Genomic DNA, 13,538 nt, shown 5'->3' on the forward strand with positions numbered 1-13,538 from the left:
ACAGAGCCTGTTAATGGGAATACAGAGAACAGCACGGCCACTGCAATGGCTGGAGGGACACGGCAGCAGTAAGATTGGCAAGTGGCATTTGAGTGGAGAAGTGGAGAGCAGCTGGGAGGTGATTGGAAGGCAGTGAAGGGGGACGAGGGGCTAAAGCAGCGCCTCTGTATTGATCGCCTCGCTGCAGAGAGAGAGAGAGAGCAGTGTCTGGGATGACAGTGGGACCGCGCAGCATGTAGTGTAGAGGGAAAGAGAGAGTGTGTGAGTGTATCACATCACCCACTTTGTCAGCACTGTTTTCCTCTTGATCCCTGACCTAAATATGTTTAGTATGTGTGTCAGACTGTCACATCCATAGAGATATCATTTCACACCTTATATCTACCCTCATTGTATTCCTCAATGAATGTTGCTGCTGATAGCATCTTATCAGAATATGGTCATGGTTTGTTGGTGCCAAGGCACCTTGCGGGCTGTATGGCATCGTAAGTTAGGTAGGCTAATGTGTTTTACAGTAGTGTGTGGTGTGCAATGTGAAACTCTAAAATCAAGATCAAACATAAAACATACTGAAAGTCAAACTTACACTCCTTACATTCTGAGGAGTGAATGCTGCCGTAGTGATGCATTGTAACAACTCTGTTTCTAAGTTTTGAGCCTGGGAAAAACTCTGTACAGAGTTTAGGTTTAGGTAAGGCAGCATCTTTGTGACACCATCTTTAGACAGCCAGATAAAGGCAACTTGGATGAGAAAAGTTCCTTAACATTTCCTTTTGACGACAAATGAAACTGTAAGACATAAAGAGTGTAAAGAATTGATGATACTCCCTGTGGGTTCTGACAGAAAGGAAAGATAGCGAAGCGAAGGTGTGTGTGTTATCCCACAGCTTTGTGATTTCTTCTCAAGTACCTGTCTGATGGTAACCTTGAAAAGAAGCCTCTTTTGTCTCCTTTGAGCCACTGCGATCGTGTTAAAAGTAGAGGGTGCTCTGCTCTGTATCCCAACATCTCTCCTCTAGTTCTCTCTCATCCTGGATCTCTGATGCTAATCCTGTACCGTTGAAGGGTCTGAGATGCAGCCGGTCTAATTAAGCTAAGAATCTAAAGTGTTAAGTGCCTCGCTTTCTTGACATGCTCCACATTTTCCCATATGCAAATCATGTGCTGTGGATTCCACCCATGTTTTATTAGACCCTTAAAAAGTTAGCTACACTTAGAGAAGAAGATGGTCCGATAGGAGAGGGAAGAGGACGGACCAACCAACCAAACAAGCCTATGCGGAATGGAGGATAGTTTTAAAAACTTGTAATTAGGTATTTTTTGAGGGTGGGTTTTGAAGTTCAAAGTGGTATTCACAAGGGCCTGCTGCTTTTTAATGAGTCCAGGATGGGAAAGTAAAAAGGAATTTGTGAAGAAGATATTTTGAGTTGCCATGCTGGGCTCGAAGTTATGTCAATACTGTATGGCATGGGCCACTGGGGTTAATTATGAGTCAACATCCATTTCCGTCTGGGAAATTACAGAGTCTGAATCCCAAATGGCATCCTACTCCCTAGATAGTGCACTACTTTTGACCAAGGTCCATAGTGCACTATGTATGGAATACAGTGTTATTTGGCATGTAAACGTTCACTTCAGCAAGGGAAATTACACCTCACCCAAAATTTGCCACATCACAGGCGCTTTTAGAATGATGGGGATGATTTCAGGAAGGCTAGCAGTCCCGTTTCAGTGCTTCAATAGGTGAGCGCCAACACTGAAAGCTTTTCATTGTGTGTTGTACCAGAGCAGATCATTTGGAAGAGATTGGAAGCAGATGTTATAAATACTCTGTTGTAATAAATGCCCTTTGTAATGATCAGTTTCAACATGTCTAAATTGTCTTCCAGAACTGCTATTACTGTACTACCATTCAGAGTGAATAAAGTGAGTAATGCTAGGATAATTGGGAACAGACAATCTGTGTCTTTGGCATGTTCTAAACTCAGCGGACATGTTATGGGTGTTGGGTCAGGTGTGTGTTCCTTACCTGGCTGACTCTGGCAGGGGTGAGGATCATGTCCAGAACTCCTGACCAGCCTGCCACCACCCCTGTAGGCACCGCGTAGGCCAATGCTATCATCAGGAACCGGAAGTTACTGGAGGGAAAGAGAGAGAAACAAAGGCTTTTAGCAGCAAGTCCTACAGTATCCCTACCTAGCATACTTCCTTCTCTCTGGTTGACAGTGTCTGGAGACCTGCCACCAGACAACCTCTTGCTTTCCTATCCTGTCAGCCCACACCACACAGCATCTCTTATTGTCAGGGAGGATCGATCCCACCTCAGTGTAGTGACAGAGAGATAAACACCTGGTCAGGAACCAGGAAGAGAAGAGCTGCCTGGCAGGCTGGCAGGGCTAGGCTGGAGGTGACACCATGATGAGGTTTGAATACAGGGGAGAACAACAGCTATGAAATGAGATTGAGATGAAGAACCAAGATCCTTTGATGAGGTGACACCAACCACACACAGACGCGCTAAACTGACGAATCAGCAGAGGCTCAGAACAATAGAATTAACTGATCTACTTAATCATGTATTTATTCATATGAATGGGTTTGGCAATAGTAGCATGTCCACAAATAAAGTCATTTCACATCTGAGATGATGATCCGAGACAATGACTCCCTCCGATTGTTCTGTGAATCAAAAGATCCCTGGAAGGAAGGTCATTCGAAAGTCAAAAACTATTTAGCTCCATCTAATGCCCCATCTAACATCCCCCACAGGCATACTTTCCCAGACCAGATAGTGGCATTTGCTTTCAAGTAGATTAAGCCAATCCCATTTAAATCAATTCCCCAGCCCTGATTCCTCTGTGGGTCTACAAACGACACATTTACCACCTGCTGTAAACAGTTTGTTGATGGTTATGAGAATGTTCTAGGTTTATGCTCTGCCATTGAGACATTAAAGAGGGTGTATCGGGTAGAACCAAGGCATCGTTCAAACAAGGGAACTAAGTGAGATGCTTACAATATGGAACAAAAGCTCATTTTGTGTGGTCACTGGCCAAGTAACAGTCTGAGATGAGAGATCAGGGGTAAATCTAATATAAATGGTTGGAGTTGGTCATATCAATGTTGACTTTGGCCAGGTCTGTCAGTCTTTGTAAACACTGACAAACCACTAAGAGGCGGGTTATTCTCAAGCATGAATTTTACAAGATGCTAATCAAGATCATGACCACGATGCTGGTTGTTTGCCCATCAATGTGCTCCATGAATCTGTATCTCTGTGGAGGTTCTCTTCAAGGAGAATAAAACTGCAAAATTGCTGTCTAAAGTGCCAGAGGAATACATTGATGTCATATAGTGCTATGCAGCAACTTGGGACAAGTTTCCTCCTCAACTTAGTTTGAAACAAAACAATAGACTTTCAAGTCTAAGTCTATGTAGCTGTGAACTAGATTTTCCTCAGAGTTGCTTTTCATCCCCCCTCCCTCCCTGAGGATGAGGAACGCCTTAAGCATTCGCCAGATGTCCCTCCGAGATACATACAGGACGCAGCCGGCATATCAATGGATGTCATGAACAAATGCATGAGTAAACGCCAGCCGTCCATCCTGAACAGAAGCTAGGAAAACAAACAGTCCCGAGAGAGAGAGAGAGAGAGAGAGAGAGAGAGAGAGAGAGAGAGAGAGAGAGAGAGAGAGAGAGAGAGAGATTTCCCCTTCTATGATGGCTGCTGTCACTGTCAGACCAGAAAGCTGGAGATTTAATGGTGCTGTTAGAGAGGGGTGAAGTGATGGTCCTCAAATTAAATCAGCGACATGGCAGGGACAGGGTTTTGGGGCGGAGGCGGCAGTGATGAGAACAAGGTGTTATGGATGATTGTAATTGGGCAGAGAGTGATTGGAGGGGTGCCAGACAGACAGTGTTAGCAGCTAGTTGAGACGGAGGTTTGGGGGGGGGGGGCTCCTCTGTTAGGGGGAGTCTTCTCTCTGTGTTCAGATACACAGACACACACACACACACACACTCCTGGCTACACAGGCCTGGTGATTGGCGAGACACTCGTATAAATGCTAATAAAGCATGATGGGCTGGCACCACTCTTAACTCTCTCAGCTGATTACCTCAGTCTGTGCTGAGATGAAACTGGGATAAACAAACTGAGGAGACAGACAGACAGGAAAACAGACTAGGGGATGTATTGTATGTATCAACTAGAGGTCGACCGATTCTGATATTTCAACGCCGATACCGATTAATCGGCCAATTTTTTTTTTTGTAATAATGACAATTACAACAATACTGAATGAACACTTATTTTACCTTAACACTGCTCAAAAAAATAAAGGGAACACAAATAACACATCCTAGATCTGAATGAATGAAATATTCTTATTAAATACTTTTTTCTTTACATGGTTGAATGTGCTGACAACAAAATCACACAAAAATGGAATGGAAATCAAATTTATCAACCCATGGAGGTCTGGATTTCGAGTCACACTCAAAAAAAGTGGAAAACCACACTACAGGCTGATCCAACTTTGATGTAATGTCCTTAAAACATGTCAAAATGAGGCTCAGTAGTGTGTGTGGCCTCCACGTGCCTGTATGACCTCCCTACAACGCCTGGGCATGCTCCTGATGAGGTGGCGGATGGTCTCCTGGACAGTCTGTGGTGCAACGTGGCGTTGGTGGATGGAGCGAGACATGATGTCCCAGATGTGCTCAATTGGATTCAGGTCTGGGGAACGGGCGGGCCAGTCCATAGCATCAATGCCTTCCTCTTGCAGGAACTGCTGACACACTCCAGCCACATGAGGTCTAGCATTGTCTTGCATTAGGAGGAACCCAGGGCCAACCGCACCAGCATATGGTCTCACAAGGGGTCTGAGGATCTCATCTCGGTACCTAATGGCAGTCAGGCTACCTCTGGCGAGCACATGGAGGGCTTTGATGTGCCATCCTGGATGAGCTGCACTACCTGAGCCACTTGTGTGGGTTGTAGACTCCGTCTCATGCTACCACTAGAGTGAAAGCACCGCCAGCATTCAAAAGTGACCAAAACATCAGCCAGGAAGCATAGGAACTGAGAAGTGGTCTGTGGTTATCACCTGCAGAACCACTCCTTTATTGGGGGTGTCTTGCTAATTGCCTATAATTTCCACCTGTTGCCTATTCCATTTGCACAACAGCATGTGAAATGTATTGTCAATCAGTGTTGCTTCCTAAGTGGACAGTTTGATTTCACAGAAGTGTGATTGACTTGGAGTTACATTGTGTTGTTTAAGTGTTCCCTTTATTTTTCTGAGCAGTGTATAATACATCAGTAAAATCAATTTAGCCTCAAATAAATAATGAAACACGTTCAATATGAAATAAATAATGCAAAAACAAAGTGTTGAAGAAGAAAGTAAAAGTGCAATATGTGCCATGTAAGAAAGCTAACGTTTAAGTTCCTTGCTCAGAACATGAGAACATATGAAAGCTGGTGGTTCCTTTTAACATGAGTCTACAATATTCCAAGTTTTAGGTTGTAGTTATTATAGGAATTATAGGACTATTTCCCTCTATACCATTTGTATTTCATTAACCTTTGAATATGGGATGTTCTTATAGGCACTTTAGTATTGCCAGTGTAACAGTATAGCTTCCGTCCCTCTCCTCACTCCTCCCTGGGCTCGAACCAGGAACACAACGACAACAGCCACCCTCGAAGCAGCGTTACCCATGCAGAGCAAGGGGAACAACCACTCCAAGTCTCAGAGCGAGTGACGTTTGAAACGCTATTAGCGCGCACCCTGCTAACTAGCTAGCCATTTCACATCGGTTACACCAGCCTCATCTCAGGAGTTGATAGGCTTGAAGTCATAAACAGCGCAATGCTTGACGCACAACGAAAAGCTGCTGGCAAAACGCACGAAAGTGCTGTTTGAATGAATGCTTACGAGCCTGCAGCTGCCTACCACCGCTCAGTCAGATACTTGTATGCTCAGTCAGATTATATGCAACGCAGGACACGCTAGATAAACTAGTAATATCATCAACCATGTGTAGTTAACTAGTGATTATGATTGATTGATTGATTGTTTTTTATAAGATAGGTTTAATGCTAGCTAGCAACTGACCTTGGCTTACTGCATTCGCGTAACAGGCAGTCTCCTTGTGGAGTGCAACGAGAGGCAGGTGGTTAGAGCATTGGACTAGTTAACTGTGAGGTTGCCAGATTGGATCACCCAAGCTGACAAGGTGAAAATCGGTCGCTCTGCCCCTGAACGAGGCAGTTAACCCACCGTTCCTAGGCCGTCATTGAAAATAAGAATGTGTTCTTAACTGACTTGCCTAGTTAAATAAAGATTATAAAAAGGTGTAAAGAAAACAAAAACAAAAAAAAACAGCTAAATCGGTGCCCAAAAATACAGATTTCCGATTGTTATGAAAACTTGAAATCGTCCCTAATTAATCAGCCATTCCGATTAATAGGTCGACCTCAAGTATCAACAGTAGGATTGCTGAGGATCAGGTCACCCCTGTCCATTCATTACAATCAATGAGACAAAACTGATCCTGGATTGGCACTCCTACTCCTATCTACTGTAAGAGAGTGTACCCCAGTACCCTGTCCTGTGGTACTTGGGCTTAGAGGAGTCTAGACGAGAGAGAGTGTTATAGACTCATAAAAGTGACTTGCCCTCTCTCTCCAGCTACCAGCTGCTACTGTATTATTAACCTTGCTGTGATGGCGGCCGGCGGGAAATCAATATACTTTCACCTTTTTCCGGCCCACAGCTTATTTAGATTACTGTATAGTAAGGTTTTGTCCCAAATGGCACCCTATTCTCTATGTAGTGCACTATAGCCCATAGGGCTCTGGTCAAAAGTGGTGCACTATATAGGGAATAGGGTGTTATTTGGGACTCAGCCTAAGTAAGCCCAGCACAGGGCAAAGCGCCGGAGGGTGAAATATTCTGGGGAGCCACGAAGCCAGCAGCATCATCAACTAAGTGCCATTTGTCCTTGGCAGGACTTGGCTGGAGTTCAATGCATCAGAATGAGCAGGATAGAACCTTCCTAGGCAAAATGACTCATACAACTCACTCAGACAGCTGTGCCAGTTCCTTTCCATAGCTTTAAAATCCTCTATATTTATGACATCAACCAACTTCAATTCTGTCTGTTTGTATTTACATTAAAAAACACATCTACTCCCTGTTTCTTTTCAAATTGCTATTCACATTTAATACTCAGGTCCACCACTACTCCACTAGAACTGACACCGATCTCCACACCTCTTTTTCCCGTAGAAGACAATGCCAATTTTCCATCTCCGACAGAAGTCCATCTCCTACAGAGGCCCATCTCCCATAGAGGTCCATCTCCTACAGAGGTCCATCTCCCACAGAGGTCCATCTCCCATAGAGGTTCATCTCCGACAGAGGTCCATCTCCTACAGAGGCCCATCTCCCATAGAGGTCCATCTCCCATAGAGGTCCATCTCCTACAGAGGACCATCTCCTACAGAGGCCCATCTCCTACAGAGGCCCATCTCCTACAGAGGCCCATCTCCTACAGAGGCCCATCTCCCATAGAGGACCATCTCCTACAGAGGTCCATCTCCTACAGAGGTCCATCTCCTACAGAGGCCCATCTCCTACAGAGGCCCATCTCCAACAGAAGTCCATCTCCTACAGAGGCCCATCTCCCATAGAGGTCCATCTCCTACAGAGGACCATCTCCCACAGAGGTCCATCTCCTACAGAGGTCCATCTCCCACAGAGGCCCATCTCCGACAGAAGTCCATCTCCTACAGAGGTCCATCTCCTACAGAGGTTTTTGGAACAGTTTCCTGGAACACCTCAAGAACTGCAACTCTATGCACTGTACTTGAATTTTCTTTTGACTTCTTTACCCGCTTGTTCATCATCTATTTTGCTACTTATTTTTGTATGGTTTTGTTTTCTAAACATTGAAAGAGAGGTGCCTACAAGCCCGTCTGGGTTTCTTACCTCTCCTGCATATTCTTTTAGATTGCCTTTTTAAACCTTCATCCTTTTGTTTTGTATTTTCTTGTGTAAATAAATCTATTTTAAATAATTATAGTGGGACCATTAGCAATACTAATGCTGCTAACTAACGTCATTACTATTCCAAGAGTAGTTGTCAGGTAGTACTGAGAACTTTTCTACATGTGTGGAGAGCTGGGCTGTGTCCCAAATGACGAAGGTTGGCATTTATTGTCCAGACTTGTGTACTGGAGGCAGCTCTGCAGAGTGGTCCCTAGCTGGCACAGCCACTGTTATAACATCAGATTTTAAACCAAACCATCATCTAACCCTAAATTAAGATCAAAAAGCTAATTTTGGTTTCATGAATTTCTATAATTTCAACTTTTGATTTTGCAGCGGCACAATCTAGCAGAATTCGCTCAGTTCTGCCTCCAGGCCATCGCGGTCTCCCAGAAGCTTGGCTGGTGCGTAAAACCAAAAATTCATGACAAACGTCAACCTGCCCAAACGGCACCCTATTCCCTATTAGTGCGTTACTTTAGACCAGAGGTCTTTAGACCCTGGTCAAAAGTAGTGCATTATAAAGGGAATGTGGTGCCATTTGGGACACACCCCTGCTCTGTGTTGTGATGAGGCTCTGCATCAGACCTGAACAGATGGGGTAACCTATCAAGCTCCAGATTTACATTTACATTTAAGTCATTTAGCAGACGCTCTTATCCAGAGCGACTTACAAATTGGTGCGTTCACCTTAAGACATCCAGTGGAACAGCCACTTTACAATAGTGCATCTAAATCTTTTAAGGGGGGGAGGGGTGAGAAGGATTACTTTATCCTATCCTAGGTATTCCTGAAAGAGGTGGGGTTTCAGGTGTCTCCGGAAGGTGGTGATTGACTCCGCTGTCCTGGCGTCGTGAGGGAGTTTGTTCCACCATTGGGGCCAGAGCAGCGAACAGTTTTGACGTTTGATTGTGTTAAACAAACCAGTTGATTGCAGTGAAACCAAACATGACTGGAAAAGTCATGTTCTGTGTGGGTAATTTACCTGGAATGTGTTGTCGAAAATGGAATGAGACGGAATTCACAACAAGCGGTTCACAAAATGTTTCGTGTTAGGCTATAAAAACGGATTTTATCAAACAAAAGATCATTCATTGTGTAACAACGAGCATTGGAATTGCAAACAGATGAAGATCATCAAAGGTAAACAATTTATTTTAATGCAGTTTGTGATTATGTTACGCCTGTGCTGGTTAAAACATTTTTTTTGATTGGGCAGATCATTAACTATGGTTCAAACTCTCTCACCAACAGGAGTGGAAGAAAGGGCAAAAGTGGTGGCTTAGAATACAGCTCAAGACCTAGCTAACTCTGGGAAACACTGGTACAACAGAAGTGGAAAGGCTGGCTTAGAAGGAAGGATACAACTCAAGACCTAGCTAACTTCAGAAAACAGAATGTTGCTGCTAACCCAAGTTTATCTTTCTTTGAAGAGTGGAACGTACACACATAAGGCCCAGCTTTTATTTTTTCCCTTCCGTCTACAATCCTCAGCCAGACAGCTACTGATGCTGCTTGAGTGTGAAATAGGTCAGACTGGCCACTGGAAGGCTGCCTATCAGTGGGACTCAGATGTGTGTGTGTATGCATGCGTGCATCAGACAGTGTCTTCATTGGGTTTATGTCAGCTTGACTGGTATTATCCCTCTCTTGAAGCTGTGTGCTTTGCAGGGAGTTTGTTATTGTTAATCAGAGAGAGTCAGTGAGAACTAGGGAGAGAGAGAGAGAGAGAGATAAAGTGAGTGAGTGAGCAAGTGATAGACAGAGGGAGAGAAAAGGACAGAGCGAGAGAGAATGAGAAAAATAAAAAGAATAAGAGAGATAGAGAGGAAGAGAGAGAAAAAGAAAGAGTGCTCCGTCTGGCTGGGGGGGTGGACTGTAGGGAGTTCAACCAGCCTGCTCACTGGCGGTCTGTCCACAGCCCAGCGCGTGATCCCCGGCCCACAGACAGTGCATTCTGAATGCAGGCTGTATGAGCATGTTACATGACCATGGCCTCCAGAGAACCCTGGCTATGTGTGGATGAGGAGAAGAGGATGATGATGATATATTTATTCAACAGGGCCAGGGGAATGCCAGTGCCATCTTATGACTGTGTAATTAATCTAGGGGGAGAGAGGATGTCTTTGATGCACATTAACCAGCAGGCCCAACAGATGGCGCATGGCAGAGGAACAAGACCCCTTCATTTAATTTCTCCATACCCACTAATCAAACAGACCCATTCATTCCTTCCTCATCTCAAAGTTAAAACAGGACAGGGCATGTTGAGAAGCGACCGAGGACACCCCAGGCCCTTTTGTGACAGTTGTGATGAATCATTTTAATCATTTTAAGGTCTAATAAAAAAATGACCACTTAAGGTGTGTGATGATGGCAAAGGACCCGACAGTACATACCTGAGTAGTTTGCAGATGCTGCTCCTGTAGCTGAGTCTCTGGCTGGCAGCAGCCACACTGGGAGGCATGGGGGGTCGGGAGGGGAAGTAGAGCAGCACCGCAGCAAACAGCATCGCCACCACACCAAACTCTTTATGTCAGGAGGGACACAGAGACACAGGAAAAGACAGATCAGTAGCTTATTAACACAGTCAAATAGAAGGGTTATTATTGGTTTACTACCTACCTGAACTCAGTCAATGTGTAACCAAAACCATTCCACCCAGAATCACGTCTCTGATTCCACCCTATTTTGAGATAGAACTGTGTAGGACTGGCAGAGCACATAACCTGAGGCCTTCAGAAACTATTCACACCTTACACATTTTATTGTGTTACAGCCTGAATTTAAAATTGATTAAATTGAGATGTTTTGTTACTGGCCTACACACAATACCCAATAAAGTCAAAGTAAAATTATGTTTTTAGAAATGTTTAAAAAATGAAAAGCTGAAATGTCTTGAATCAATAAGAATTCAGCCCCTTTGTTATGGCAAGCTTAAATAAGTTCAGGAGTAGAAATGTACTTAACATGTCACATAATAAGGCTCGCTTCGAGGCAAGTAACACTGAAACATGCATAAGAGCATCAGCTGTTCCAGACGACTGTGTGATCACGATCTCCGCAGCCGATGTGAGTAAGACCTTAAAACAGGTCAACATTCACAAGGCCGCAGGGCCAGACGTATTACCAGGACGTGTACTCCGAGCTGAATAACTGGAAAGTGTTTTCACTGACATTTTCAACCTCTTCCTGTCTGAGTATGTAATACCAACATTTTTCAAGCAGACCATCATAGTCCCTGTGCCAAAGAACACTAAGGTAACCTGCCTAAATTACTACCAACACGTAGCACTCAGGTCTGTAGCCATGAAATGCTTTGAAAGGCTGGTAATGGCTAACATCAACATCATTATCCCAGAAACCCTAACACACTCCAATTTGCATACCAACCCAAAAGATCCACAGATGATGCAATCTCTATTGCACTCCATACTGCCCTTTCCCACCTGGACAAAAGGAACACCTACGTGAGAATGCTATTCATTGACAGCTCAGCATTCAACACCATAGTGCCCTCAAAGCTCATCACTAAACGAAGGACCCTGGGACTAAACACCTCCCTCTGCAACCAGATCCTGGACTTCCTGACGGGCCACCCCCAAGTGGTAAGGGTAGGTAACAACACAACTGCCACGCTGATCTTCAACACGGGGGCCCCCCAGGGGTGCGTGCTCAGTCCCCTCCTGTACTCCCTGTTCACTCATGACTGCACGACTCCAACACCATCATTAAGTTTGCCGATGACACAACACTGGTAGGCCTGATCACCGACAACGATAAGACAGCCTATAGGGAGGAGGTCAGAGACCTGACTGTGTGGTTCAAGGAAAACAACTTCTCCCTCAACGTGATCAAGACAAAGGAGATGATTGTGGACTACAGGAAAAGGAGGACAGAGCATGCCCCCATTCTCATTGACGAGGCTGTAGTGGAGCAGGTTGGCGTCCACATCACCAACAAACTAACATGGTCCAAACACACCAAGACAGTCGTGAAGAGGGCAAAGCAATGCCCATTCCCCCTCAGGAGACTGAAAAGATTTGGCATGGGTCCTTAGATCCTCAAAAGGTTTAACAGCTGCACCATCGAGAGCATCCTGATGGGTTGCATCACTGCCAGGTATGGCAACTGCTTGGCCTCCAACCGCAAGGCACTATAGAGGGTAGTGCATACGGCCCAGTACATCACCGGGGCCAAGCTTCCTGCCATCCAGGACCTCCATACCAGGCGGTGTCAGAGGAAGGCCCTATAAATTGTCAAAGACTCCAGCCGCCCTAGTCATAGACTGTTCTCTCTGCTACCACACATCAAGCGGTACCGGAGCGCCATGTCTAGGTCCAAGAGGCTTCTAAACAGCTTCTAGCCCCAAGCCATAAGACTCCTGAACATCTAATCAAATGGCTACCCAGGCTATTTGTTATTTTTATCTCTTACTTTTTGGGGTGGGGAATTTTCTTAAAACTGCATTGTTGGTTAAGGGCTTGTAAGTAAGCATTTCACTGTAAAGTCTACACCTGTTGTATTCGGCGCATGTCACAAATACTATTTGATTTGAATAAGTTGCATGGACTCACTCTGTATGGCATAATAACGTTTAACAATGATTTTTGAATGACTACCTCATCTCTGTACCCCACACATACAATTACCTGTAAGGTCCCTCAGTCGAGCAGTGAATTTCAAACACAGATTCAACCACAAAGACCAGGGAGGTTTTCCAATGCCTCACAAAGAAGGGCACCTATTGGTAGATAGCTAAAAAAACATTAAAATAAAGCAGATATTGAATATCCCTTTGAGCATGGTGAAGATATTAATTACACTTTGGGTGGCGTATCAATATCCCAGTCATTACAAAGATATAGGCGTCCTTCCTAATTCAGTTTTTGGAAAGGAAGGAAAGCGCTCAGGGATTTCACCATGAGGCCAATGGTAACTTTAAAACAGTTACAAAAGTTTAATGTCTGTGATAAGAGAAAACTGAGGATGGATCAACAACATTGTAGTTACTCCAGAATACTAACCTAAATGACAGAGAGAAAAGAAGGAAGCCTGTACAGAAGACAAATATTCCAAAACCTGTATCCTGTTGCAATAAGACACTAAAGTAAAAGTGTGTGTTATGCATGTGGCAAATCCAACACAACATATTACAGAGGACTACTCTCCATATTTTCAAGCACAGTGGTGGCTGTATCATGTCATGTGTATGTTTGTAATCATTAAGGACTAGGGAGTTTTCAGTATAAAAAAAGAAACAGAATGGAGCTAAGCACAGGCAAATTCCTAGTGGAAAATCTGGTTCAGTCTGCTTTCCACGACTGGGAGACAAACTGACCTTTCAGCGGGATAATAACCTAAGAGACAAGGCCAAATCTACACTGGAGTTGCACCAAGAAGACAGTGAATGTGGGCGGCCGAGTTACAGATTTGACTTCAATTTACTTAAAAATCTATGGTAATACCTGAAAATGG

At 44.4% G+C, this 13,538-nt stretch overlaps 1 protein-coding gene across 1 annotated transcript in view; it reads right to left on the reverse strand.

Annotated features, from left to right (window-relative positions):
• Nucleotides 1–13,538, reverse strand: part of LOC115110810 (solute carrier family 49 member 4-like) — a 76,222-nt gene that overhangs the window by 30,688 nt on the left and 31,996 nt on the right. Inside the window, 2 exon segments of the mRNA XM_029636719.2 lie at nucleotides 2,030–2,138; nucleotides 10,460–10,589. Of these exon segments, the coding sequence (XP_029492579.2) occupies nucleotides 2,030–2,138; nucleotides 10,460–10,589 (239 nt within the window).

This window comes from Oncorhynchus nerka, linkage group LG3 (assembly GCF_034236695.1).
Source record: "Oncorhynchus nerka isolate Pitt River linkage group LG3, Oner_Uvic_2.0, whole genome shotgun sequence".
Lineage (NCBI taxonomy): Eukaryota > Metazoa > Chordata > Actinopteri > Salmoniformes > Salmonidae > Oncorhynchus > Oncorhynchus nerka.